Here is a 27,008-nt window from a genome sequence, read left to right as displayed (position 1 = left end):
TGTGAGGAAATTTTTGACAAACACTTTTCCTTGAGGGAAAATTCAAGACCACAAATTTCCTCTAAGGAAAACATTGTTCTCCAAATTTCCTCTATGGAAATTTTTGTTATTCAATTTTCCTCTATGAAAATTTCATAACAGTAAAAACAGTATGAATATAATTTTTCCTGATACTGAATAATTGATACAAAAGATAATTAAAACTTTAATAAAATGTTCACTGATGAGTAACATGACATACAAAAACAATAGGCTAGCTGTTTGAGACAATACAATAATAAGCAAAACGCTATGAATATCATACTATTTGTGATGTTATTAATATTGTGCTCATATTTGCAGATTAAATAAAATAACCACTTTTCATGTTAATTTAACTTTTCTTCTGTTTAAACTGCTGCGTACAATTATTCAATCCCCTACATAACAGTTCAGTGCATAAATAATTCCATCCACCGGACATCTTCCTTCAATTGGTAGAGAATACATTTTTGCAATTTGTTCTTCAAACATCTTCCATGTCTTCCTCTGTATCAGGCGCGTAGCAACCCGTACGCAAAAATGCAGTTGCGTACACATCGAAAATTTTACAAAAATAAAATTATGGTAAATCTAGTAAGAATAAAACTAAAGTAATAAATTAAATTAAAAACTATCTTACAAACATGTTAATAATCACTTTGTAGCTATATTCCGTTCCTGAAATTACGTTTTATTGACGGAACCAGCATCATGATTATGTTGCTGATGCAAACAATATAAATGGTCCTCGAGGTGTCAGAAAACAATTCTATGCCTCCTTACCAAGTCCTGACATCTTTTCTGAAGATTTCAAAATAACTGACGAAATAAAATATGTCGTTCTAAAGAGACCATGGACAACGGTTCATTCCCATGATTTTCATGTGAGGTATGTATAGTCTTAATTACATACGTCGTCATAACAGATTTTTTTAAACAGTCCAGTCTGACTTAAGTTTAACGGGGTTGATAAAGGGTAAATTTCGTGCATAGTGCTTGCCGTTTTTTTTTTGTTTTTTGTTTTTTATTTTTATTTAAATTGACGATCATCGTGTTTTGACTTTTTTTTTTATTTTTTACGTTCGGTTGTGCAAGACGGGTGTCTCGTTCAAAGTGTTTCCCCAACTTAATTATACGTGCTTCGAGATTAAAAGTGCTTATTTTCCATGCTTCGAGATTTAAAGTGCTTGTATTCCATGCTTGGTAAAATTAAAAGACTATCGTTTAGGGAGTTAATAAAAAGAAATCTGAAATAATTTGATGATTTTCCTTATAGATTTGATTCATATGTCGGGACTTAAAACGTATATATTATATACTTGCCAGTTAGAGGTTTCCAACCTATGATATACGTTCATTATAGTACTTTTTTATCAACGTTCATGGACGAAATTATTTCACGTTCACCGTGAAATTGTTATTCCTTCTTTGTATTTAAAGTTTTTTCCGTGCAAGTACCACCCTTTACCACCCCTTTTAACCTAAACTAACTAGCAACGAATATTCTTTTAATTTAATTTAATTAAGCTCAACCCACTACACATTAGAAAATCCAAATTCATAAGCCAACAGTACTTGTTTGTTTTTCTCTAATTAATATTTTGTTTTTTTTTCAATTTTTTTTTCAAAAGTTGACTTGTTACTCATGAAAATAAGATTTCGGCGAGGTCATTTTAATTCCCAGGAAATTGTGAGAATGCCGGTGCAGGATTTTGCACCTTTTACCCAGAACTTGCCCCAAACCCCTGCCGTTTGACTTCCTCCTTCGGCATTGAGTACACATCATATTGGCCTAGCTACGCCCCTGTGTATATTTTATGTGACAGAGATAATGTACATGAATGGATAAAGCAGGTGTTTATTTCGACAACAAAATACTATTTTTTCTACATTTCTCCATAATCCTTCAGTGAATATGTAGGTTGTTGCAATTACACAATTGTGTTCTTGTGCATCTATGATTGTACTCCATTTTGTTTACAACCATTTTGTAGAAATTTCCTATTTTCTTTTTCCAGGTAAGCACACATTTCATTTCACATTAATCCAATTAGCACACAATGTAGAAAAGCATTAACCTTAAGTTTCCTCTTCTGTATTGATCTGTTGATGATCATGAAAACCAAGAAGTCTCACCTATAAATACACAAAATATAAATTGAGAAAAAAAAACAGCAATATGAAGTAAGCTTATTTTATCATGTTTAATATGAACATTTTGAGAAACTTAAATTTGATATTCTTACTAATCATGATTATGAGTTCTGTTATTTCAGTGCTTTGTGTCCACGACCTAATATCAGTCATTTTAGTGCCTTGTAGTGATAATGAGTTGAGCCACTTGCAACAGTTTTTACAGTTTGTTCATATGTTGTGCTATTTGAACCGCTGTCCTAGATTATGGTTAGGTGGAGTGCTCACAGACATGATTTTTTTATTAATTGTTATTGGCTTTGAACTAATTTGGATTGTTTAATTTTTTCATGTTGGGATCTTTATTGGCTGACTTATAAGGTATGGGTTTTCTCATTATCGAAGGCCGTCATTGGTCTTTAATTGCTTGCATCCACTTCATTGAACTCTGGTGGATAGATAACTCATTTACCATACCACATCTTCTTATTTTTATAATAGCCATCATTCAAGGGCAATCACTTTTATTATATAGAAGTGGTCTTACCATTTAGGCCTTGTTGTCTTCTGTTAATAAATCTTGTTTTGCCAATCATTTCTACTGTACAGTTGTAATTGTTTATATTTTTCTTTATCTTCTATATTTCTTGCCCTAAACTTAAAAAAGGTAAAAACTATAATTTAATGACTATAACTATTATTGTACATCAGTATGTGTTTTTCTATATACCATGATATAAAAAAGGAATGAAATATTTGTGCTATTTCATTTCACAAACTATTTGCCAGTCAACAGTTTCAAAGACATAACCATGGTCAATAGTTTAACAAACAAACATTCCCATACTTTTTCATCGTGTTCATACTAATTTTTCAATGGACAACAATGACGTGATTAACTATTCTTCTATGATTTGTGTGCTTGACAACATTAAACTCTGAAATATTGTTAACGGTATAATCTGTATGTGTCTGTCGTCAAAATTTCAAATTAATATATTACTTACAGAAACAATTAAAACAAGAGGCTCACAAAATGAATGTGGTCTAAGAACTTAAAAATTTCTAATTTACCTATTCAAACCATATCATTATTATTTGCTTTTATATATAAATCAGAAATAACCAATTTTAAATGGAAAATTTTAAAGAAAACAAAAGAAAAAAAAGGAAAAAAAATCCCCCCCAATTTGTTGAACCCCCTTATGATTCATCACCCCCAAACTCAATCCCAGCCTTCCCTATGTGGTATGGTACCTTGCAGTAAAATTTCAGAGAAATCCATACACTTGAACACAAGTTATTGTCTGGAAACTAGAAAAATGCTTGTTTTTTGGCCCCGTTTTGGCCCCAAATTCCTAAACATTTAAGGCAAGTACCCCCAAACTCAATCCCAGCTTTCCCTTTGTGATATGGAACCTTGTAGTACAATTTCATAAAGATCCATACACCTACACACAAGTTATTGTCCTAAAACTAGAAAAATGCTTGTTTTTTGCCCCTTTTTTGCCCCTAATTCCTAAAATTTTGAGGCAATTACCCCCAAAATCAATCCCAGCCTTCCCTTTGTGGATTGGTACCTTGCAGTACAATTTCAGAGAGATCCATACATTTGAACACAAGTTATTGTCTGGAAACTAGAAAAAAGCTTATTTTTGTCCCCTTTTTGGCCCCTTATTCCTACACATTTTGGGCAATTACAGCCAAAATCAATTCCAGCTTTCCCTTTGTTATATTGAACCCTTTAGTACAATTTCAGAAAGATCCATACACTTTCACACAAGTTATTGTCATGAAACTAGAAAAATGCTTGTTTTTTGCCCCTTTTTTGGCCCCTAATTCCTAAAATTTTGAGGCAATTACCCCCAAAATAAATCCAAGCATTCCCTTTGTGATATGGAACCTTGTGGTACAATGTCGGAGAGATCCATACACTAACACACAAGTTATGTCTGGAAGTTACAAAACTGCTTATTTTTGGCCCTTTTTTGGCCCCTCATTCCTTAACCAGTGATATTGTTGTCTTTTTTCAAAACTACCTCTACCGTTTTTTATTGGGAAAAATGCATATTTTTTATGGAAATTGGGAAATTTGGAAATTTTATTCTAAGCACATCTCCGATTTTTTGCTGACCTTTGCTGTCTTTTTTGCACTGTTGTTTTCATGTATATTTTGGTTGTCAGACATTTTCAACCTGAAAGGTACTTTTCGGAGAGGGGAAAGAAACAGAAGCAATGATGGTACCTAATGCATTGAAAACCACATGTGTTACAAACACCATGATGATTCTGATCAGAAAACCGGATCTCAAAAGTGCTTTCTAATATCAAAATAATAACATGAGTACGATATTTCCAAACATTACTACCAATGCCATCACTGTTTGGGGAAAATGTAAAACTTTTTTGGGAGGAATTTTAAGCCATTTTTTTTAGTAATTGGGAATTTTCTATAGGGGAAAAGGCCGAATTTCGGCTGTAATCTGAGGCAAACAATATCACTGTTAACGGTTGATACCATAACCCCCAAAATCAATCCCAACCTTCCTTTTGTGGTATTGAACCTTAAGATTAAATTTCATAGAGATCCATTCACTTAAACTAAAGTTAGAGTGCGAAAACCAATGTGTCTTTGGACGACGACGACGATGCCAACGACATACCAATATTTTGACAGCAAAATTGCAAAGTTTCCTTAAAAATATAAAAACTTTCTCAAATGGCAGGGGGTCAGGATGACCCCTGGGGACTAACCCTGTATATCATTCAAACCATCTTAGCATGACAAACCAAAATATATATGGTTTAGGGGTGGGGATCTCTACCATTTACAAGGTATTAGAACTTTCTCAAATGGCAGGGGGTCGGGATGACCCCTGGGGACTAACCCTGTATATCATTCAAACCATCTTAGCATGACCAGCAAAAATATATATGGTTTAGGGGTGGGGAGCTTGACCACTTACAAGATATTAGAACTTTTTTAAATGGCAGGGGGTGGGGGTGACCCCTGGGGACTAACCCTGTATTTCATTTGATGTGCTTTATCATGACAAACCAGAATATATATGGTTTAGGGGTGGGGATCTCGACCATTTACAAGATATTAGAACTTTCTCAAATGGCAGGGGGTCGGGATGACCCCTGGGGACTAACCCTGTATATCATTCAAACCATCTTAGCATGACAAACGAAAATATATATGGTTTAGGGGTGGGGATCTTGACCACTTACAAGATATTAGAACTTTTTTAAATGGCAGGTGGTGGGGGTGACCCCTGGGGACTAACCCTGTATTTCATTTGATGTGCTTTATCATGACAAACCAGAATATATATGGTTTAAGGGTGGGGATCTCAACCATTTACAAGATATTAGAACTTTCTCAAATGGCAGGGGGTCGGGATGACCCCTGGGGACTAACCCTGTATATCATTCAAACCATCTTAGCATGACAAACGAAAATATATATGGTTTAGGGGTGGGGATCTTGACCATTTACAAGGTATTAGAACTTTCTTAAATGGCAGGGGGTGGGGGTGACCCCTTGGGACTAACCCTGTATTTCATTTAATGGGCTTATTCATTTAGAACATTTTCAATTAAAAAGATTGTGTCTATCACAAACAGTTTTCAATTTATAATCATTTGAAAATTTTTAAAAATAAAATCCCATAGGGTTCTATAGTAAAACCCTCTTTTCTTTTTGCCCCTCAAAGTACCCCTTTATAAACCCTATTGCACAAACAAAACCCTGATTGCACCACAAGACATGTTAGTCTAACATATTGTGAAACCCTAAGTTAATCCGACAAGCGGTTTTGGAGAACGGGTGCGGACAAGTTCAAATTTAAAAGCGGCGGAAGAAGAAGAAGAACTGAGCAAAAACAATAAGTCTTCCCAAACTTCGTTTGGGAGACTTAATTACCAATCTAGTGGTAGCAACCCAACAATGGATTTTTAGATTCATCTGAAAATTTAATGGCTGATAGAACTTGACATAATGAACAATTTTACCTCACATATATATATAAGATTTGCTCTAAATGCTTTAGTGTTTGAGATTTAAGCCAAAAACTGCATTGTACCCCTATGTTCTATTTTTAGACATGGCAGCCATGTTTATTGATGAAACAGAAAATAAAACACAAGCTTTATTCTAAATACCCTAAGGATCATTCAGTCTAAGTTTGGTTGGAATTGGTTCAGTAGTTTCAGAGGAGAAGATTTTTTAAAGTTAGAAAACATGATAAACAAATTGTGTAAAATTGTCGTTAAAGTGCAACTACTGCTTAAGGTGTCCATTGACAATTTTGGTTATAGAAACTTATTTGTAGATCTTACTTTGCTGAACATTTTTGCTGTTTACAGTTTATCGTTATCATTAATAATATTCAAGATAATAACCAAAAACTGCAAATTTTCCTGGAAATTACCAATTTAGTGACAGCAACCCAACAATCATGACAATGGGTTATTAGATTCATCGGAAAATTTCAGGGCTGATAGAACTTTGAACACCTAATGAACAATTTACTCTGTGTCAGATTTGCTCTAAAAAAGCCAAAAACTGCATTTACCCCTATGTTCTTATTTAGCCATGACAACCATGTTTTTTGATGAAACAAAAAACAAAACACAAACTTTATTGTAGATACCCTAAAGATCATTCAGCTTAAGTTTGGTAGGAATTGGTTCAGTAGAGGAGAATATGTATGAAATAGTTTACACCCGACGGACGCCAATGGTTGACAACAGACAACGACAGACGACGACGGACGCCAAGTGATGGCAAAATCTCACTGTTCCTTCGGAACGATGAGCTAAAAAGGCCAATTTAAAAAATTGCGCTGGCTCTATCCAAAAAAGATTTTTACAGTGTAGTGTACTACTTTTGGGACAGGACATATTAACATAATAGAAAAATCTATTAGCTATAACTCAAAATATGGACAATTTTATGTTTAAAGGGTCTATAATTTAGTTTGACAACTTCAGACATACTAATATTTGACCTTTTCAAACTATATTAAATCATCACTACTTAAGGATGTTCGCTACTCTGTTTCAAAATAACAAGCTTTTTAAAAGACGGTTATAAATTGAAAGTATATGAATAAAGGAACTAAAAAAACAGAAAAAATGAAGGGTCCGTGTGCTTGTTTTTAAGATATAAGCCATTAAAAATTTGACGGGAAGTGATTCTCTCTAGATTTTGCATACACTTAACACTGGCACCTTTTTCTTTCAAAAGCTATGGAAAAATAACAAGAATTTTATAAGATTTTCAAATATGGCTTTTTAAACTACGTAATAAAAATATGAAAAGAAAAGTAGGGGTTTGCGGCCAAAATTCTTTAATGGCACTGCATGGATAAAACCAGAGGATTCCCAATATCTGGTAAAAATTCAAAATCAAGAGGAGCGAACATCCTTAACCTAAAAAAAATTGCCACATTTTTTCCAATGTAATTTCATCCGTAATATTTACAGCAATAAATTTGGAAGGAGTATGAAAATAATTTGCAAGTTATACACTATCCACACTAGAGACCTAATAGAGTAGAAATACTAATTTTAATCAAACTTGGCATGAACTAAGATTAGGGAATTATAAGACAGTTTACCTAGTTTCATGGCAATAGCATATATACATTAAAGACTAGAAGTTCATTCTCATGTTTGAACTTTGGGTGTTAATTTTTTGCCGTTTAAAGTTTAACGTTTAACTATCAAGATTTGGGCCTACATAATTTGCAAAAAATTGCCTTTTAAATGTCTTTATAACTATTTATATATAATCAGTGATAATTGTGTATGTCACATGTATGTACATGATGTATTTTAATGTATAGCAGCTGAATACTCATTTGCTGTCTCAGATTTATTTCAATTCTTTAAAAGTCGAATTTATATGAGCCTATGTCTGAAAATAGAGATTTCAAATTAAGGGGGGGGGGGGGGGGGGGGGAGGAGGCTAATATAAAAATTCTTCGTGTATATTTAAAAAGTTATTTGTATTTCAAAAGGAAAGAAAGTGACTTATCTGCTTATAGCATACCACATGAGTAGAACAAGGTCCCATTAGGCCATGCAAGACTGAATAACATTTAAGGTCAATATATTATAGGCAGCAACACATTTTTACATGTATATGAAAAGGCATACACATAAGCTAGAGGAAATAAAAATGTGTTTCTTTTTGGTAATTTGTAGGCTAAGCTAGGAGACATCATACAAGAAGTATGAGTGATTCTCAAACTAAAATAAAATAATTTCATCCCCCTACTTGACGGTACTTCATTGTACTTACTTTTTATGCATAAACAATATAAATAAATAAATTTTGAAGTAATACATGGTCCACACTAGGGAATCTTTTTGTAAAAAATGAAAATCATTGGATGATAACTGTGTACTTGGACAAACAATTAAGATTTCACATGCTGAAATGTCTCGTCAGCCCAATCTCAGTGAAATAAATTATTGTTTGTTTTTTTTAAAGTCATATGGAAGTAGTCCAAATAATCTGACGCCGTAGCAAGGAGAAGTGAGTTGTATGTTATCATGCAAAATCAACAGTAATTATGAGTTACTGTATACCTATGATTGTCATCGTCACTGCAAATGGATCATTAATACTAGGGGGAATGGAACCAATAAATTGATCGGATCCGATATGAAGTTCCCAGTAACGGAGAACCTCTAACTTTGAGGTAATATTATTAGTGTCGGTGGTCTCACAAATGAATCAGGGTGAATTGCAGGTACATTAATTAGCAGAGAATACTAGACAATTATCAACTTGTTATTCATTATCTCGCAGTTATTTACGGTTAATTAGCTGTATATATCCCAAAACAGGTGCTCGGAGCTAGTACTACTACTAGTGAGGGGGGCACTAATCTATGACTTTTAAGTAACAATTATATTTATATTCACAATCAGTGGCGGATCGAAAAGGGGTGGGATCCGGGGTTTTGACTCCCCTTTTTGTGAACGATCAATGCATTTAATGGAGACATATATTTGGACCCCCTTTATCCTGGCTGGAATCGCCCCTGATATTACATGTAAATCAAGTCCTGGGTTACTGTTAGCATAATAGCATAACAGTAATCACAAAGAGTGTGGTAATTTTAAAAAGGACGAGGATTTATAAATATACAATTCTTGAAGAGGGGGAGAGTGCACTTCACGATGATCGAAAAAAAAAGTGCCTTGCACGTTATTTTCATCATCTTGTCTGAAACAGTCTGAATAATGAGCTTCAAGGCGAAGCGCGAAAACAATAAGTCATGTGAAATACTAATGACAAACACGTTGTACGGACAAACCCTTAAATTCCTCAATGTTATGTCAAATGAATTATAGCGAGGAAAGGTAAATTCTAAATTTTAATTTAATATAAAAACTAAATATTTGTTATATTTCGCTCCTGATTTCTCAAGAAATCATAGAATCAATAAATGTATAACAGGACAGAAAGTCACAGGACAAAAAGTCACAGACAAAAAGTCACAATTCAGTTTTGAGATTATTTTTCTTTAAACAAGAAAACACTAATTTAGAAAATATTTGTTTTTGGTTTTTTCTTGAACTATAATATATGAAGCAACTTTTTAATTAAAATTTATTCAATAAATATCAATAATGATCAAATAATTGTTATGAAAACAAAATGTCAAAGTGGCTTGGTACTTAAATGGCTTCAATGTGCCAAGAAATATATCCTTTGCATGATTCAAATTCAATGAATTTTCATTTATCAAGGCTTATGAACAATTTCCTAAACTTAAAAATGAATATATGTAATAAAAAGAAAATAGTTCAAGATCTTTCTCTTATAAATTCAAACAATTGTCAACAACTTATTTGTGACTTTTTGTCCTGTGACTTTTTGTCCTATCAAATTTGTGACTTTATGTCCTGTGACTTTTTGTCCTGTGACTTTCTGTCCGTTTTACATGTCTGTGTGAGATCCATTTCATGAGACCAAGGATTTCTATAAAATCCTTGATGGGACCCTTTATATATGCAGTTTTCTATTTTCCCCGGAAAAATTTAAAAAAAATATAATCTTTTGGGAAATAATCCGATTTTGTTGAATTATTTCCCTTCATAATTATGATAAATCCTTTTAGTTCTTCAATTTTAAATTAAAATAAACATTTCATTTTGATCGAACGACAAACTTTTTAAATTGTAGTGGCATGGTCAGTCAACTAATTAGTTGCATGGCTGATTACCAGTTTACTGGTGACCCAGTAATTTTCCATATGACAGTGGCGTGTACCCTTGGGGTGTGTATAACTTATTTTGAATACCTTAATTTTCTTGGAACATCCTGTCCACGTGTAATACTTAGTATATATTGCAACAGATGACATTAAACAAATTGTCTTTGTAGCGTCGGTGTCCATATATGTTCAACCACTCAAAATTTTCACAAAAAAGATAATATAATAAAATCATTAAAAAAAAAGATTAAAAAAACTCTAGCAAATAAACTTCGCAATGAGTAAACGGGGATTTGTGTTTTAAAGGGCTTATTTCCAGTGGATATATTTCATACTAGATAACTAGACCTGAGATAACTTTTTTGGTAATATATATTTTATTATTTTCATATTATTCTCAAATCTCGATCATCTTAAATAAAGATGTACAAAAAATAATTTTGTTATAACTCATAAATATATGGTTAATCATAATTGTTACAAATTATAAAATGGTAAGTCAATGCCCGATGTGCCGCCGTCTGTTGCAAAACTACGATTTAATCTTTTAAATGAAAGACGTGCACTGCCTTCATCGGAACAGAGAAAAGTCCACCTAGTGTGCATTAAAGAGAATCCGTTTGTTATGCTGAAAAAAAAAGAGATCATCATAAACTATTTAGCAGACCTTCTCGTGTAAAAAAAAACCAAACTTTTAACTGAATTAAACAAAAAATTATCAAACAAAACTCATTAGAACACTCATAGTAAACATTTTGGTTTAGACCTGAGATAACTTATAGTAAGATAGTAAGATTATGTATATGACTCTGCTATGATGTACAAAATTTTGAACAGCTTCAAATATATGGCGTTATCATTGGTAATATATCATATTTGTATCAGTTATTGCTGAACGTGTAACCAAATTAAAATGAAGAAATAGGGCCAAAAAAGCATATTTTAAAGATATTTTTTTCAATCCCAAAATAGATAATAGATATGCAGATTAAAAAAGTCCAGATGAGAAGATTAACCTTCTTTTCTACCGAAGTAAATATATTAACAAGGATTTAGGATATCAATAAATATTAAATACATCATACGGGAAATTGACTATACCTTTTAGGTATTAGCCATGCAGCCATGTATGTACCAGCCATTTTAACTTATTGTTTTCTTAACCTTTAAAGAATACATTTTAAAATGAACTACTTTATTTATAGTAGTTGAATGTTCAAGAAATATATATATATATATATATATATATATAAGATAACTCTTTCCTTTATATTCAATGAAACAAGAAGCGAATTCGTTAGCGAACTAGAGTAACTATAGCAATAGCGTCGTTACATGTCTTCTTCTGACCGGCAATAAATCCTTAGCAGTAATGATAGTGGAACGTCCATTCGGCTGTGCTCAGCCACGTCCGAATGGGGACGTGAATCCTTTTAACAACTCTTCGAGTTGACAGTAAGTAGCCTTATATAAGGCCAATTTTCTGTCCCTCCTTTTTCATTGGCAGTCGAAATTTCCGACCGTATCACGGGCGGTCTCAATTACAAGACCTACATGTACCTATCATATATAATTCGGTACGTCAGACACACCCGATATTAATCAACCAAAAACTCAATATTTTACAGTAGGGATTGAATATCTCCCACGTTCACTTGTCCCTTGAAGGATCAATATTGAATTTCTTCCATCGCCCCCGCCCCCGCCCCCCCCCCCGCCCCCACCCCCCCCCCTTTTATAAGATTACACTATGACGTAAAGTATAACAAAACGTAACGATTGAAAACTCACAGTTCAGTTTTTAAGATATTTTTTTTCTTTGGAAACTAACAGACTAATTTTCAAAAAACAAATTTCTTGAACCATTATTTATTAAAACGAATTAATTTTGTAAACAAAAGTTATTCTTAAATATTAATTATGATCAATGATTGTAAAGAAAAAAATCCATCATAGTAGTTTGTTAATTTACTGGCTCCATGGTGTTAAACATGTCACCTTTCTTTTACAAATAACTGATTAAAAATATGAAGCCTTTACTGTAAAATAAATCATTCTAATAAAAATAGATTCATCCAGATTTTTCTCTCATAACCTTTCAACAGTTATTGTAAACTAATTTATTCGAACTATAATAGTCCTATGACTTGCTGTCCGTTTACCAATGTTTATACTTTATAAAGTGTTTTCATATTCATTGATCATTAACTTCATGTTTTGCGAATACTTATAAGGGGGGTAATTATTAAAAAAAAAATCTCAACAACAAAATTCTACACTTTCATTTATCTGGGTCTTCAGTTTTTGTCTCCGTTTCGAAGCCGCCATACCGTACCAAACATATCTATTCGTTTGGCAATATACAATCATGTAAGCAATATACAACAGGCAGTAGATCTGAATTTGTAAATTGTTATTTTGGATTTTACCTGATTAGGACGTGTCTCGTTGAATTTTCTACACATAATCTGACTTTTAATCGTAATGTTAGCGAGATCTATAAGAACATAGAGCTACTGTATAGGCCTAGTTGCATGCAAGTCTTTACAAATTATATATTTTGGTATGCTAAAGTTTGTTTTTATAGACTATTTGTCATTTGGTCGGTTTTTTTTGGGTTTTTTTTTTTAGTTTTTGACATGGCGTTGACTCGAGTTTGATATATTATGCATCTTTTGTGCCGTATTTTAACAATAATTTACAAACATGCTGCATGTTTACACATTCATCACTATACCGCATCTAAATATAGCTTTATTGTAAAAAAAAATAAGGAGATGTAGTATGATTGGTGATGAGACAACTATCAACCAGAATTTTAAATACCTGATATAAGCAATTGTGACTTACTTTCTTTACTCGGAGTGATCGTAAATTAATCAGACAAGCTGGAGGAGGGGTGGGGACATCATATTAAAAGAAAAGAAATTAGCATTAGTTTTTTGTGATAAATATATAATAAACTCACAGTAACAGAAATAGCTCTTGAAAGCTCTGTCAGATCCCGGCACTTTTAACTGTTTTTTGACGCGTGCTAGAAAATGCAGCACCTGGTTACAGGGGCTCATTTGACAAATTATCATCTTTCGTAATGTAAGTTATAAAATCTAAATTTTAAGCGATCTAAAATGTTCATGACTAACGAGTATTTTCACTTGTACGATTTTTCAGTGAAATGAGTCTAAGAGTATATACATGTATATCGGGATACTTACTGCATAGTAAAATATTTATGTACCTATTAGTTGCGGCTCATTTTGGTCTTTTAAGTAAATATTTTGTGACATGTGTTTATAAAAGTAAAGAAGTACATTTGATCTTTGTTAGAGAAATGTTTCATTGACAATCATACCATGTATTCTTATTTCTATAAACCAAAAAAATTACATATATATATATATATATATATACAATAATTTGTGACATGTGTAATAACAGCTAACAGAATACAAATATATAACTTAAAAATAAACCGACCCATTTGGTCTATAAGTCACATCATATATAATACATTTCTTTATATGATAGATCTATTATAATTATACCTTAACTGTATACGAAAACCCGTCACTGCTGACTAGCTTCTTGGCTCTTTTCATCGTACCGTTCTCCACTACCTCGAAGGTTACTGGTCTGTCTTCTACAAATGAGTCTGAAAGCTCTGGATCTTCAATATCACTGAAAATAATGAACAAAACTTAGTTACAAATTAGAGATATTATCTTAATGGCTTTAACAGATTCAATATTTTATTATAGTCTCACCACAGACAAACATAAAAAGAGATTCACTTAAATAAATTTAAAACATTAAAAATATTGCATTGTATGCACCAATCTTAAAAAGATTTATGAGAGACTTTTAAGATATAACATATACATATAAACATATTTTTACACCTTTATATTTAAAATTTACAATATACACCAGTTTGACTTAAAATTATTAAAAACTTCTTTTGCCTGAAAATAACATTATTAATTTTAAAATAATTTATTAATAATTATTACATTAAATTAATTTGAAATAGTAATAAAAAATTAAGAGACTATAATAAAAAATATGATTAATTAAACCAAATACCTCTCAACAACTGGATTTTCTTCTGCTACTTCAAGTGTGATATCAAATGAATGGTCTGGTAGCGTATCGTCAAGTGGTTGTGGGGATGCTGGTGGGGGTGATGGTGGTGCTGGTTGTGGAGAAGCTGGTGCTGGTGGGGGTGATGCTGTTGCTGGTGGGGGTGATGCTGGTGCTGGTGATGGTGGTGCTTCTAATACTGCCTAAACGAAAAACATATGTATAAAAGTCGTGAAACAAAATATAATTGTGTATTTTTGCACAAAAAAAGTATAAAAAAAACCGTCAAATATAATATAATATTATATGTCAAAATATAATTCAAAATATATAAATTCACATTAATATTTGTAACATTGTTTGATAATTGGCAATCACGTAAACTAATTAAAGGATTAACACCTCCGAAATGTGTATACTTTGTATTTAACAGAGACACGCGCCCAATGATTGGATTAATATGATTTATGATCGGTCTTTTTTTTATAGGTCATCATACATAATCATAAATAACGGTTTGAGACCTTTTGCATAACAGGACTTATTCGGAATAATAGTCAACCACAAAAAATGAAAAATTTAGGTTGAATACAATTGTTTCTCAAAATAATAAAGGAACGATAAGAAATTAAAACAATTCTGTCGAACACACAACATTTAAAGAAATAATACAATAACGTATATGTACCTCAACCTCCATATCTTGTGGTATGCGGACACATTCTGCACAGTGGAAAATAATGTCGACTTCTTCATTTACCATCAGGCGGTAATCAGTAATTGATATACCTGAAATAACAAGAAATTAAAATATGACATATATTTCTTTACAGTCAAGTAATATTAATACACTGATAATAATGTTTAAGGCCGTAGTAAGGTGACCTATAGTTGTTAATTTCTGTATCATTTGGTCTCTGATGGAGAGTTGTCTCATTGGGAATCATACCGCAATCATACCACATCTTCTTTTTATATCTATTAATTGATACCTATGGTCCATTTATTGGACAAATGTGTAATGCAAATAACACTTAAATATAGATTTAATTCTTATCAGGAAAGCGTCTTAACCAAAATTAAAGTAAAAAAAAAAATGTATCTAAAATATGACCGAAAGTACGAAATATGATTCAAAGGAAAAACTAAATTAATATTAAATTTGTAAATACCTGTATTGCAAAGCCTGTGTTGCCATTTATCACAATCCTCACATTGGAGAGCATGTTGTCTTGGTCGGACTTGCTGGTCACATAGCACACAAGGGTACGACATGATGAACAGCAATTTTCCAAATGGGTGCCACCGACATTTCTGGTTACTTTTATAAAGCAAGGTCGGTACATCAAAAAGACTGCTCAAACAGCTTGTATTTTTACAAGAATTTCACTACCAAATGTATGTTTGCACTCCGCTTGAACTCAGCTTGGGTGTTGTGTTTTTATAGTGATCTTGAATTGTATTTCCATTACAATTTCTTGACAAAAGCATAATTAATACTTGTGTTCATCAAAGAAGTAATAATAAGCAATCAACAATCTTCTTAAATTTCAAACTTAATCATTACTTGATTATACCTTGTTTTATATTTCAAAACTGAACTTATTGTTTTAATTTTGACAGAAATTAGTCTCCCATTCGGATATAGTCATTCATATTTGTTCATTTTGTTCTGTTTGTTATACGCAAGATATCAAAAAACCATTTAGAAAACAATATGATATTTAATATTTTATTAGATTAAACACATTCATTTACGATATATATATAATGATTAAACAAATGATATAACAAAATTAAACATGATAAATAATATAAAAACAGTAAAGTTTATCTAAAAGTTATAATAACCATCTATAAGTATCAACATAATTCATAAATAACATCTATATAAAAAAAAAAAAAACCATGGACGATACGTCTTCACAAAGTATGGCCGTTTTTGTCATATGGCCGTTTCATCTTTTCGGGGTATGGCCGTTTCATCCTATGGACGTCATGGCAGTATGGCCGTCACGTCCTGCATTGGTTTCCTTCCCCCGCATTACTTGATCGCTTTTGTAAAAAAAAAACAGCACAACAACAACAGCACTCGACGTCAGTATTGTACCAAAAAATGAAAAAAAATATTCAGAAAGAAGGCTCATAAAATTCAAATATTGGTAAGCACACACACTAAATTGTCACTACATACATGATCTTTTTTTGCGCCAAACTCGTTTCTTCCACAGGACGATGTCGATGGTGGGGAAAACATAGTCCAAATAATTATGACGTCTTGCAAGGCTATTTAGGCGTCCCAGACAAAAATTAAAATAGCCTTGCCAGACGTCATAATTATTTGGACTAGGGAAAACCCAACAAATCATTAGTTCCCCAAATTAGTATCCTAGTTTAAAGGTTTTTTTAATATATACATGATCTGGGAACAGTATATCTAACCTGACATGATATAGCTATTTCATATTGGAATGGCACATATTCATGAAAAATCAACAAATGATCCGAAAGTCGGAAAGATGAATATAGTCCTCTGACTTCACAAACTTGGAAACAGTTGTGATGTTGCTTCGCTAAGTTGATAGTAAACATGCATATTAAGAGAAAAATATGGTATATTAGTATATATATATATGGTACAAATAAGTGATATATATTGAAAAATCTAAGATTTATGATAATAAGGGGGAGGGACTGGGGGGCTCAAAACAGGATCCTGGCCTCAAGCACCTATGCATATAGAAAGCTGTAAATATAATAAAAGGCCTCGAAATGACAAATGTAAAATAAATCAACAAGAAGCCTAACATTTATAATAGAATTTAAAATAAAATTGAAAATAGAAATGGGGAATGTGTCAGAGAGACAACAACCCGCCCAACGAGCAAATAACAGTCGAAGGTCACCAATGTGACTTCAATGCAGCAAGAAAATCTCACAACCTGAGGCGTGCTTCAGCTGGCTCCTAAACTAAAATGTATACTAGTTCAGTGATAATGGACGTCATACTAAACTCTGAAATATATAAAAGAAACTAAAATTAAAAATCATACTAAACTGACAAATGCTATAGGCTCCTGACTTGGGACAGGTGCAAAAATATGGTGGGGTTAAAAGCCTATATACTGTAAATTTCAGAAATTATTGCATGCATTTATTAATATTGCCAATTACATGTAACATGATTAACATTAATCATGATAATTTCCCTTTCAATTTTTAAAAAATTCTGATTTAAGTTTTTGTTGTATATTGGGACTTTTGATAGTCTCAAGAATGCTTTCACCAATTTTTATGAAACTTTGCTGAATTGATTTTTATATATTGACATAAACTCCCTTTTCATTTTTATGACCCATAGTGGGTCAACCCATGACCGTCTGTCCCTCTGTCCCAAAGTCATTGGTTTTTGTTCTCTAATTTAGTTTGCCTCAACCAAATGTTATAAAACTTTACAAAAGCTTATTACCACAATACTCAGATCAAGTGTGAATTTTGGTGGTGTCAGTGTTACCGTTCTAGAGTTATGCCCCTTTACAAATGGAAAAATTGCTGAATTTTTGGTTTCCCGCTCTCGAACTTTAATTTAGTTTGCCTCAACCAAATGTTATGAAATTTGCACACAATGCTTATTACCACAAAAAACAGTTTGAATTTTGGTGGTGTCACTTTTACTGTTCTAGAGTTATGTCCTTTACAAATGGAAAAAATGATGAATTTTTCATTTTTGTCCTCCAAATTAAGTTTGCCTCAACCAAATTTTATTAAACTTTAACGCAATACTTTTTACCACAAAATCAGATCAAGTTCAAATTTTAGTAGTATAAATTTTACCGTTCTTCAGTTATCTTCCTTTATAACTTTATATGATATGCAAGCCGGAGTATCATCCCCTATTTATTTTTATATAAGATGCAGAGTTATGGAATTTTAGTTGTTGGAAAATTGTTTAAAATTTTCCATTTTCACACTTTGGAAGGTTTTAGAATTGTATTTGTTCAAAAATCACGGCCTTAAACTTATATACACTTGCGATATCCCTAAATGGAGCCAGATTATTTTCATGTTTTGTTTCAATGAATACCACTCTGTGTGCATGTCCTTTTTTTAGCTCACCTGGCTAGAAAGGCCAAGTGAGCTTTTCTCATCACTTGTTGTCCGTCGTCGTCCGTCGCCTTTGTTAACTTTTTACATTTTGAACTTCTTCTAGAGAACCACTGAATGGAATGGAATTAAACATGGCATGAATGTTCCTTATGAGGTGCTGACCAAGAGTTGTTACTTTGTTGCCGATCTATCATCCAAGATGGCCGGCAGCGGGGATCTTAGTTTAAGATAGGACTTTATAGGAAATACATACAAATGTCTTCTTTTAGAGAACCACTTAATGGAATGAAACCAAACATAGCATGAATGTTCCTTATGAGGTGTTGACCAAGTGTTGTTACTCTGTAGCTGATCCATCATCCAAGATGGCCGCCAGCGAAGTAGGACAATATTAAACCAAATATGGCCTCAATCATTATTAAAGTATCTGTTATGATTTTTATCTTTCTTATATGATTTCAAAAACCCAAAAAGAGTCAGGTGAGCGACACAGGCTCTTTAGAGCCTGTAGTTTTGTTTTTTTTAGTTACGCAGTGCTCACAGTTTTTCTATAATGTAGTTGATCATTAAAATTCATTTAAAGCATAAACCCAAGCTAAAAGGGCAACAAGCTTATCAAGCACTCATGGTACTGCTTTTTATTAAACACGCATTGATATATACATTAAACAGCAAAATAATTATTGATGCAAGATGTCATTTTTATGTGTAGGACAAGAACTATAGAAGATACAGAGAAATTATAAACAGCAGAAATGATAGGCAATTTAAAATTTGCAGAAGTCAACAAAACCTAAATGGTAAGTAAACTCATCATAGATACCAGGATTAAATTTTGTATTTACGCCAGACACGCGTTTCGTCTACAAAACATTCATCAGTGATGCTCGATAAGACTCAGAAGGCCACTTTTATAAAAGTTATTGCCCTTGAAAGATGATTATCATGATTATTATAAAAATAAAAAGATGTGGTATATTAAATATGAAAACTATTGATCATGGCTCTAACAAAGCAATTATAGGCCAGTGACAGCCTTCAATAATGAGAAAATCCATGCCCTATTGTCAAAGTAGTCAGCTATAAAAGGCCCTCAGATGAAAAATTGAAATAATCCCAACTGTAGAACTAATTGCCTAGTTTATAACAAAACAAATTAAAAAAAATAAATATGACAGATATGAAACAACAACAACCACTAAATTTTAGTGTCAGAATAAACTACAGGCGCCGAACTTGGGACAGGCACAATCAGAATATGGCAAGGTTATATAAAAATAAGATGTGACATGATTGCCAATAAGACAACTCTTCACCAGACAACAAATGACATACCGGTAGATTTCCTGCAAAAAAATAATCAGTCTGGACTAAGCAGAAAATTTATACCTTTCCCTTTATCGAAAAGACACAAAGATCTGTTAGTACTCACAGTTACTGACAGCTAGTTAAAAATCAATAAAAACTAATACATGTAATAAAAAAATCAGTTTTGTGAGCACTCTACCCTACCTTAACTTTGGACAGTGGTTTAACAGCTCAACATATAAAGAACAAACTGTAAAATAACCGTTGCAATTGCCTCAACTCGAAAGATTGATAAAATGCACAAAATCACCTAATATAAAAACCCATAGACAAAAAGCACGGAATTAAGAGAACTCACAAGTAAGAAAGGAAATATTCTTAAAATGTTCATAAACATGACAAAATAAGCTTTTTTATTGCTGTTTCTCTCTCCATTTATAACATTTTATTTGTTTATTTTGTGTCTTTATAGGTGATCAGACATCTTGGTTTTCATGATCAATAGGTCAATACTGAAGAGGAAACTGAAAGTTGATATCTATCTACATGGTGCGCTAATTGGATTAATGTGAAATGGAATGTGTGCTTTCCTGCAAAAAAGAAATAGAAAATTTCATCATAATCACACGATAATGGCTATAAACAAAATGGAGTTCTATCATAGATGCAGAAAAACACAATTGTATAAATGCAACAACATATTATATATATTTGTCGAAAGAAGGGAGAAATGAAGAAAAAAATAGTATTTTGTTGTTGAAAGGAACACTAGCTTTATCTACTCATTTACATCGCTCCCTCATATCAAATATACTGAAGAAGATCTTCGAAGAACAAATTGCAAAAATGTTTTCTCTAAGATTTGAAGGAAATTGTTTAGTGAATGGAATAATTTATGCATTAAACTTTTACGTAGTGGATTGAATAACTGTACACAGCAGCTGAAACAGAGAAAAATTAAAATAATAAGAAAAGTGTTTATTTTATTATTTAATTTGCAAATATGAACGAATTCTTAAGAACACCACAAATGGTATGACATTCAAATTGGTTGCTTATTAATGTATACAATTGAAACAATAACAAAGAAAACAGAATACTGTGCTACAAAAAATATTTTATAAATCAAAGTTAAAGTCATATAAAGTATGTACAATACCTTGACCTAAACAGTCAGACTCACTGTATTGTTTTTGTATGTCATGGTAATTTTGAGTCAAAAATTTATTAAAGTTTTAAATATCATTTGTATCATTTATTAAGTCTTGTAAACATTATGTTCATACTGTTTGTATAGTGAAGAAATTTACAATGAGTAAAAATAGGGGAAAACAGTTCCTACAGGGAAAGTTGATGTACAGAAATTTCCTTTGAGGAAATTTTGAGAACAATGTTTTCCTTAGAGGAAATTTGTGGTATTGAATTTTCCCTCAAGGAAAAGTGTTTGTTAAAAATTTCCTCAAAGGAAATTGCAGTTGACAAAATTTCCTCACAGGAAAAAGTTTTCCTCAAAGGAAAATTTGAAGCTGCAAATTTCCTCACAGGAAAATTTGAAGCCCCACATTTCCTCAGAGGAAATAGAATTTCCTCAAAGGAAAATTTGAAGCCGCAAATTTCCTCACAGGAAATAGAATTTCCTCAAAGGAAATATTAATGCAGCAAATTCCCTAAGGGAAATCTTTTTCCCTTGAGGAAAATACAATTTCCCTTGAGGAAAAATATTTTTCCTTTAGGGAAATTTGATTTCCCTTGAGGAAAACTACTTTTCCTCCGAGGAAATTGTTGAAAAAAGGGGCATAACTTTTTCAACAGTGGTGCTAGAGCCAAAATATTTTAGGACAAATATCAGGGAACCAATACCAACCAAGTTATCAACTTCATTTTGACTTAACTCCAAAAATTAAGGTGACAACTTTTGCACTCAGCGGAAGTGCAAACTTGTCCCGGAGACTGTTATTGCTTTGAATTTATTTTTCTTCTTTCAGGGTTGAGCAATTGAATTGAAAAGAAAAGATCTAGCAGCAAACGATTAGTATTGTTTGAATGTCATTGAATTAGTTGTGATGTCATGACGAATGTGATGCATATTTTGTGATGAAATTACGATTCAATAGTTGATGTTATTTGTGTTTCTTTGCTCTTAGTGAAGAGTCATAAATCATGTTGAAATATCATCATAACCATAATGAAATCCGACCATTGTTTTTACGTAAAGATTGAACAATTTTATATTTTTACGATTGATATATGTAGTTCTGTCAAGCCTTGTGAATTACAGTATAATGGTTGGTTTAAATCCTGACATTAGAACCTCGTTTACTTTAACAACTGGAAATGATTTTTAAATCATAGCCATGTACAAATGAAGGAGGATATTTTTTTGTTTTGTGTCTTAAATTACGTTTCCAACCATTTTTATTCTTTTCTGAATACCATATTGTAGATCGATATTTTACGTAATAAATGGTTCGTAAAGTCCAGCCTAATCCATTTGATATTTACCCTTAACAAAGCTCAAAATTGTTTTTGTCAATGGATAAGTTTAATTTGTTAATATGGTGCAAACTATGTGCTTGAAGTAAAATAACAATGTCATAAGTAATTTATGTTAACCGTCTGAAAGTGTCTTTCACTGTTTAAGTAAATGAAAATATACTGCTTTAGTTTATGTTGCTCATTAAACTAGAATTGTCGGGTTTTTTTTCAATTTTTACCTTATTCATCTGTTTATGTTCTAGCATAAAGATAATTAAAGTTATCTGAATAAGAAATGCTTATGATGTTCTTGTTTTATTTTATTGCCATTATATTTCTAAGTACGAAATTTCTAGGTTTAACAATAAAATCTTATATAACTTTATTTTTTTATTATTTTTTATTATTCTTTTTTATGAGGGATTACGAGGAGATATTTCTACCAAGAATGGAAAAGCCGTCAAGTTTATCATCAGTCTTTGTTATGACCGTTATAATTAGAAGTTTTATACAAAGGGTTAAAAGGGACACCAATCGCTCTATACATTGGATGTAGAACCATTAAATTGTGTTTGATGAATTATCATGTAAAAAAATAGGAGCAATGGTAGGATTACCAATAAGAGAAATGTCAATACGAGTCCAAATAACGTGGACGTAAGTAACGATAGGTCTCCTCACGGCATTCAAAAATGAGCAAATTATATACCGTATAGTCAGCTATAAGAAGCCAGATGAGATGATTTGTCATAAAGCAACAGACGAAAAAAAATAAAATAGAACAGTCAGCAACGATTGATAACCATTTATTGTATGCGGACAAGCACATACAGACTGTCATGACTGTGGCGGGGTAAACATTTTTGTTAGCGCTAATCCTATTATTTACCTTCAGCAGTTGTGTAATAGCACAACATGAGAACAAACTGTAACAATCAAGTTAAAAATGACGTGCTTCAACACATAGGAACGCAATTACATATAAGACAAAGGACACAATTCAGATTTAAGAGTTTTTACATTTACTGAGAGTTATTTCAAAGCCAAATACAATTTTTAAAGAATACATGCTAACTCGAACTACAGTATCAATCAGTTCGCATCAAACGGGTTAATTGAAAATCCGTATTAAACAGTCTTAGAAAATCATGAGCATGTCATGTTGTGTCACCTCAAAATATACCATACTTTTTCATATTTGTATATCAAGATATATTTAGTTATGTTTTTATTTATCCAAAATAATAATATCAATAAAAATTATTATTACAAAATATTACTAAAGTGTAAAGTTGAAAAACTATAAGAATACGTTTACGTTATTCCAAGAATATATTAGTTATCGTATCCAAATAAACCGTACCCATTTATAAAATTACCATAAAAATTAGGATAAGATATCCCGTTTATAATAGGACATAACCAGATGCATTCAAGCTTCCAAAAATAAATATTAGTAAAGATTTTTAGTAATGTATTGTAACGGAATGCACGACGTAATAGTTAACTAGTTATACATAGACTACATTCATTGCAATATAAAACGCCACAAAAGTAACAGACAGAGAAAATCGGTTCGGAAATATATACAACGAAAGAGGGGAACAAAAGATCATCACCATTCAAAAATGAAAATTAACAAAATTAAAACTCGTCTTTAAAGTCGCAATATTTGTTTTGATTTTCTCGTGTGACACTGACATATCCGAATCTAGATAACGACAAATAAATCAGACATATCATTCGGAGTATAATTTGGTAAGCAAGACACGAGTTTAGTGAGGCTCGAACCAAAATCAAATCAAATCAAAATTAAGCAGAATATTTGAAATACTATATTCCGGTAGACAAAATATCAGTAATTTTAATAATTCAGCAATTTTTTAACAGTAAATGTAAGTGTTGACTTTTGTGCAGGTGACACCCTCGGGAAAAAAAAGGTTAACCAGGCTTACAATTTGGTACGTCAGACGTGCGTTTCGTCTAGATAAAACTCATGAGTTACACTCAAATCAAAAGAGCTTAAAAGCAAAATGGAGTACGAAGTTGAAGTGTAATATATTCCGAAAATTCCGGGAAAACTGTACAAATGCAATTGGGAATGGGAAACATTAGTGTTTTGAATAATTCAGCATTTCATAAACAGTAATTTAGCTTCCACAGAGTTTGTTTACATTCCGACAATAATCAATACCATGTCTTATGATTTATAACCCCGTGAAAATCCCCGTGTTAGTGAATATTTACAAATTGTAATAGAATATATATAAGAATCATCAAGTAAATTATATAAAGACTTTCTTCTGTCCAATAAGGGCATTGCATATAAAGGTTTATTACTCAAACAGGAATTCTCATTACCACAACATATATACGCAAACCCAGATTTATTGGGAAAATGTGTTATTATATACCCCAAAAAATGTTTGATCAAATTATGGTTTAGTGTACTGTTTTAATTCTATTAACCAACTTATTTTCGCGAGTAGAAAAATATCCCAAATTAAAATCCTCGTGAACAAGTGAGACTTGAATCTTGTCTTATATGAATGTATGGAGAAAATGACATGATAGCGAAAAAAAATCGTCGCGAAGTTGGCTCGAAAGAACTTCTATTCAACATTTATTGAGGCGGGATATACATATCGTTATTTACACACCAGATTGTACTGGTTACCGGAATTTTGGATACAACAAACCAGGTACTACATATCTGAGATACAGGCAATATATGACCTCAATTTTAGAATTCATTTATACCTTTTTATATTATTAAAAAATATCAGTAACGTATGTGTTTTACAAGGATCACCAGTCCTTCAACTTTCATCAAAATATGCTCTACAAGGATCACCAGTCCTTTAGCTTTTATTTGATACCTAAACTACCAAATATATTCTGCATAGTTTGAAAGTTACACGTATGCGTATTTTAAAAGTTATGGTGTATTTATTCTCGATATAACTTCTATTATGTGTGCCACATCATTCTCTCAATTTGAAGCCAGTTTGTTTACCAAAATTTTAATAAGACGCACACCACGTATTCTTGGTTCTCATTCCTTTCCACGTTACATTTTTCATTTCATAACATTTTATGGAAGCGGGATCAATATAACTGTATTTATACATCAGAACGTACTGCACTGGTTACCGGAATTTTGGATACACCAAACCAGGCACTTCATATATGAGAAACAGGCAATATTTGCCCTCATTTTTAGAATTCATTCATACATTTTTGTATTATTCAAAATTACCAGTAACGTATGTGTTTTACAAAGATCACCAGTCCTTCACCTTTCATCTGATACATGTACCTTAATTATTTAAATATAAGCTACATAGTTTAAGATTTACATCTATGCGTAGGGACTATTTTGTTTTAAATATTTACATACTTTCCAGTATGTTCTTTCTTGACCGGCCCCGATTTGGTGGTTTTCCATCTTACAAAGTCTATCTAATTTTGTATGCAAAGAATTCCACTCAAGCCGGTGCTTGAATTTGCAGTGAGGTGAGAGATTTTTAAGCTCCGTGTTGAAGGCCTCACTACGACTTTGAGATACATAACAGCAACAGCAATAAAAGCACTGTTCCTTTGCTTTTTGTGCATTTTTTTCTGTTCATGTACTAATTTCACTACAAACCAGTAAAAGTCTGAAATGGCCTATATCTGTACTCGACTGTACTGATTTTTACTCGACCAGTCTGAATTGGTCTGAATTTTACTCGACATTACTCGACCCCAGTCTTAACCATACTCGACTGTACTGATTTGTACTTGACCCTTATCTTTGCCATTGAAAATAGTCTGAACTATTACTCGACCAGTCTGAAACAGTCTTAACCCATTCTCGACCTGTACTCGACCTATTTTTTTCAGTCTAAACCATACTCGACCAAAGGTCTGAACAATACTCGACCAGTCTGAATCATACTTGACCAAATAACCTCTACTTTTTCTAAATTTTAACTGTTAAAATAAATTTCTTTTTAACTGACATGACAACAGCCACAATAAAATAAAGATATATTATAAAAACAGATTTTTACATTCTTACATGATTCTCAGATTTATCGAATAGAGATAGTTAAATAAAATTATCTTATATAATAATTTAATTATATTAATTTTAAAGTTTTAGAGTTTTGTTAAAAAAAGATTTTCTTTTACCTAAAAACCACACCTATACTGAGGGTAATTAAACCTTATTAAGGTGCTTCTTGTTTGGCATGTGTTTTTTTGTTTAGATTAATTTTCCTAAATTCCTAAATAAAAACTACATAGGTTTCATGGTTACATACAAAAAATGTACAATAGTTATATAATTATCTTTTTAATGAGGTAACAAAATCACTGAAATTGTTTAACCTTATGATTAAAATATATCTATTATTATAATTTGGGAAATATTCATGATATTATATAGAATATATATCAAAAAGGGATAAAAATTAAAGAAATTAATAAAATTGTTCTTCTGATTAGTGGTGAAGTATAAAGTAATACCTCCTGCTTCGGGCAAACTCATGAAAAAGATCACACCTGGTCAGAGAGTATTAAATTCTAAATAACATTCATTCAAAATAGCAACATCCTTGTCAAAATTAATTAAATTTAATTGAAATAAATTTTTACTGT

General features: G+C 31.9%; 2 protein-coding genes and 2 long non-coding RNA genes across 4 annotated transcripts in view; 2 read left to right on the top strand and 2 right to left on the bottom strand.

Moving 5' to 3' along the window:
- The window catches only part of LOC127717845 (natural killer cells antigen CD94-like), a 56,529-nt gene extending 33,963 nt beyond the window's left edge, over positions 1-22,566 (top strand). Inside the window, exon 5 of the mRNA XM_052223705.1 lies at positions 21,875-22,566. Within this exon, the coding sequence (XP_052079665.1) occupies positions 21,875-21,888 (14 nt within the window). The 3' untranslated portion in view covers positions 21,889-22,566. The remainder of the gene's footprint in view (positions 1-21,874) is intronic.
- LOC127717847 (uncharacterized) lies at positions 538-9,027 on the bottom strand. Its single transcript, XR_007989438.1, has 3 exons — positions 8,758-9,027; positions 2,702-2,811; positions 538-2,157 (listed from the first exon to the last, which is right to left on the bottom strand). It is a non-coding gene; the product is annotated as an uncharacterized LOC127717847 (long non-coding RNA).
- Positions 13,916-16,331, bottom strand: LOC127717846 (zinc finger CCCH domain-containing protein 4-like). Its single transcript, XM_052223706.1, has 3 exons — positions 15,163-16,331; positions 14,478-14,677; positions 13,916-14,072 (listed from the first exon to the last, which is right to left on the bottom strand). Exons 1-3 carry the CDS (start codon positions 15,235-15,237, stop codon positions 13,934-13,936), a joined length of 414 nt encoding a protein of 137 aa, XP_052079666.1. The 5' UTR covers positions 15,238-16,331; the 3' UTR covers positions 13,916-13,933.
- Positions 16,550-20,860, top strand: LOC127717848 (uncharacterized). Its single transcript, XR_007989439.1, has 3 exons — positions 16,550-16,636; positions 19,294-19,381; positions 20,362-20,860. It is a non-coding gene; the product is annotated as an uncharacterized LOC127717848 (long non-coding RNA).
- Positions 22,567-27,008: the final 4,442 nt, after the last annotated feature.

Source organism: Mytilus californianus, unplaced genomic scaffold (assembly GCF_021869535.1).
Source record: "Mytilus californianus isolate M0D057914Y unplaced genomic scaffold, xbMytCali1.0.p SCAF_10, whole genome shotgun sequence".
Classification (NCBI taxonomy): Eukaryota; Metazoa; Mollusca; class Bivalvia; order Mytilida; family Mytilidae; genus Mytilus; species Mytilus californianus.
This window is presented reverse-complemented; position numbering and strand designations above follow the sequence as displayed.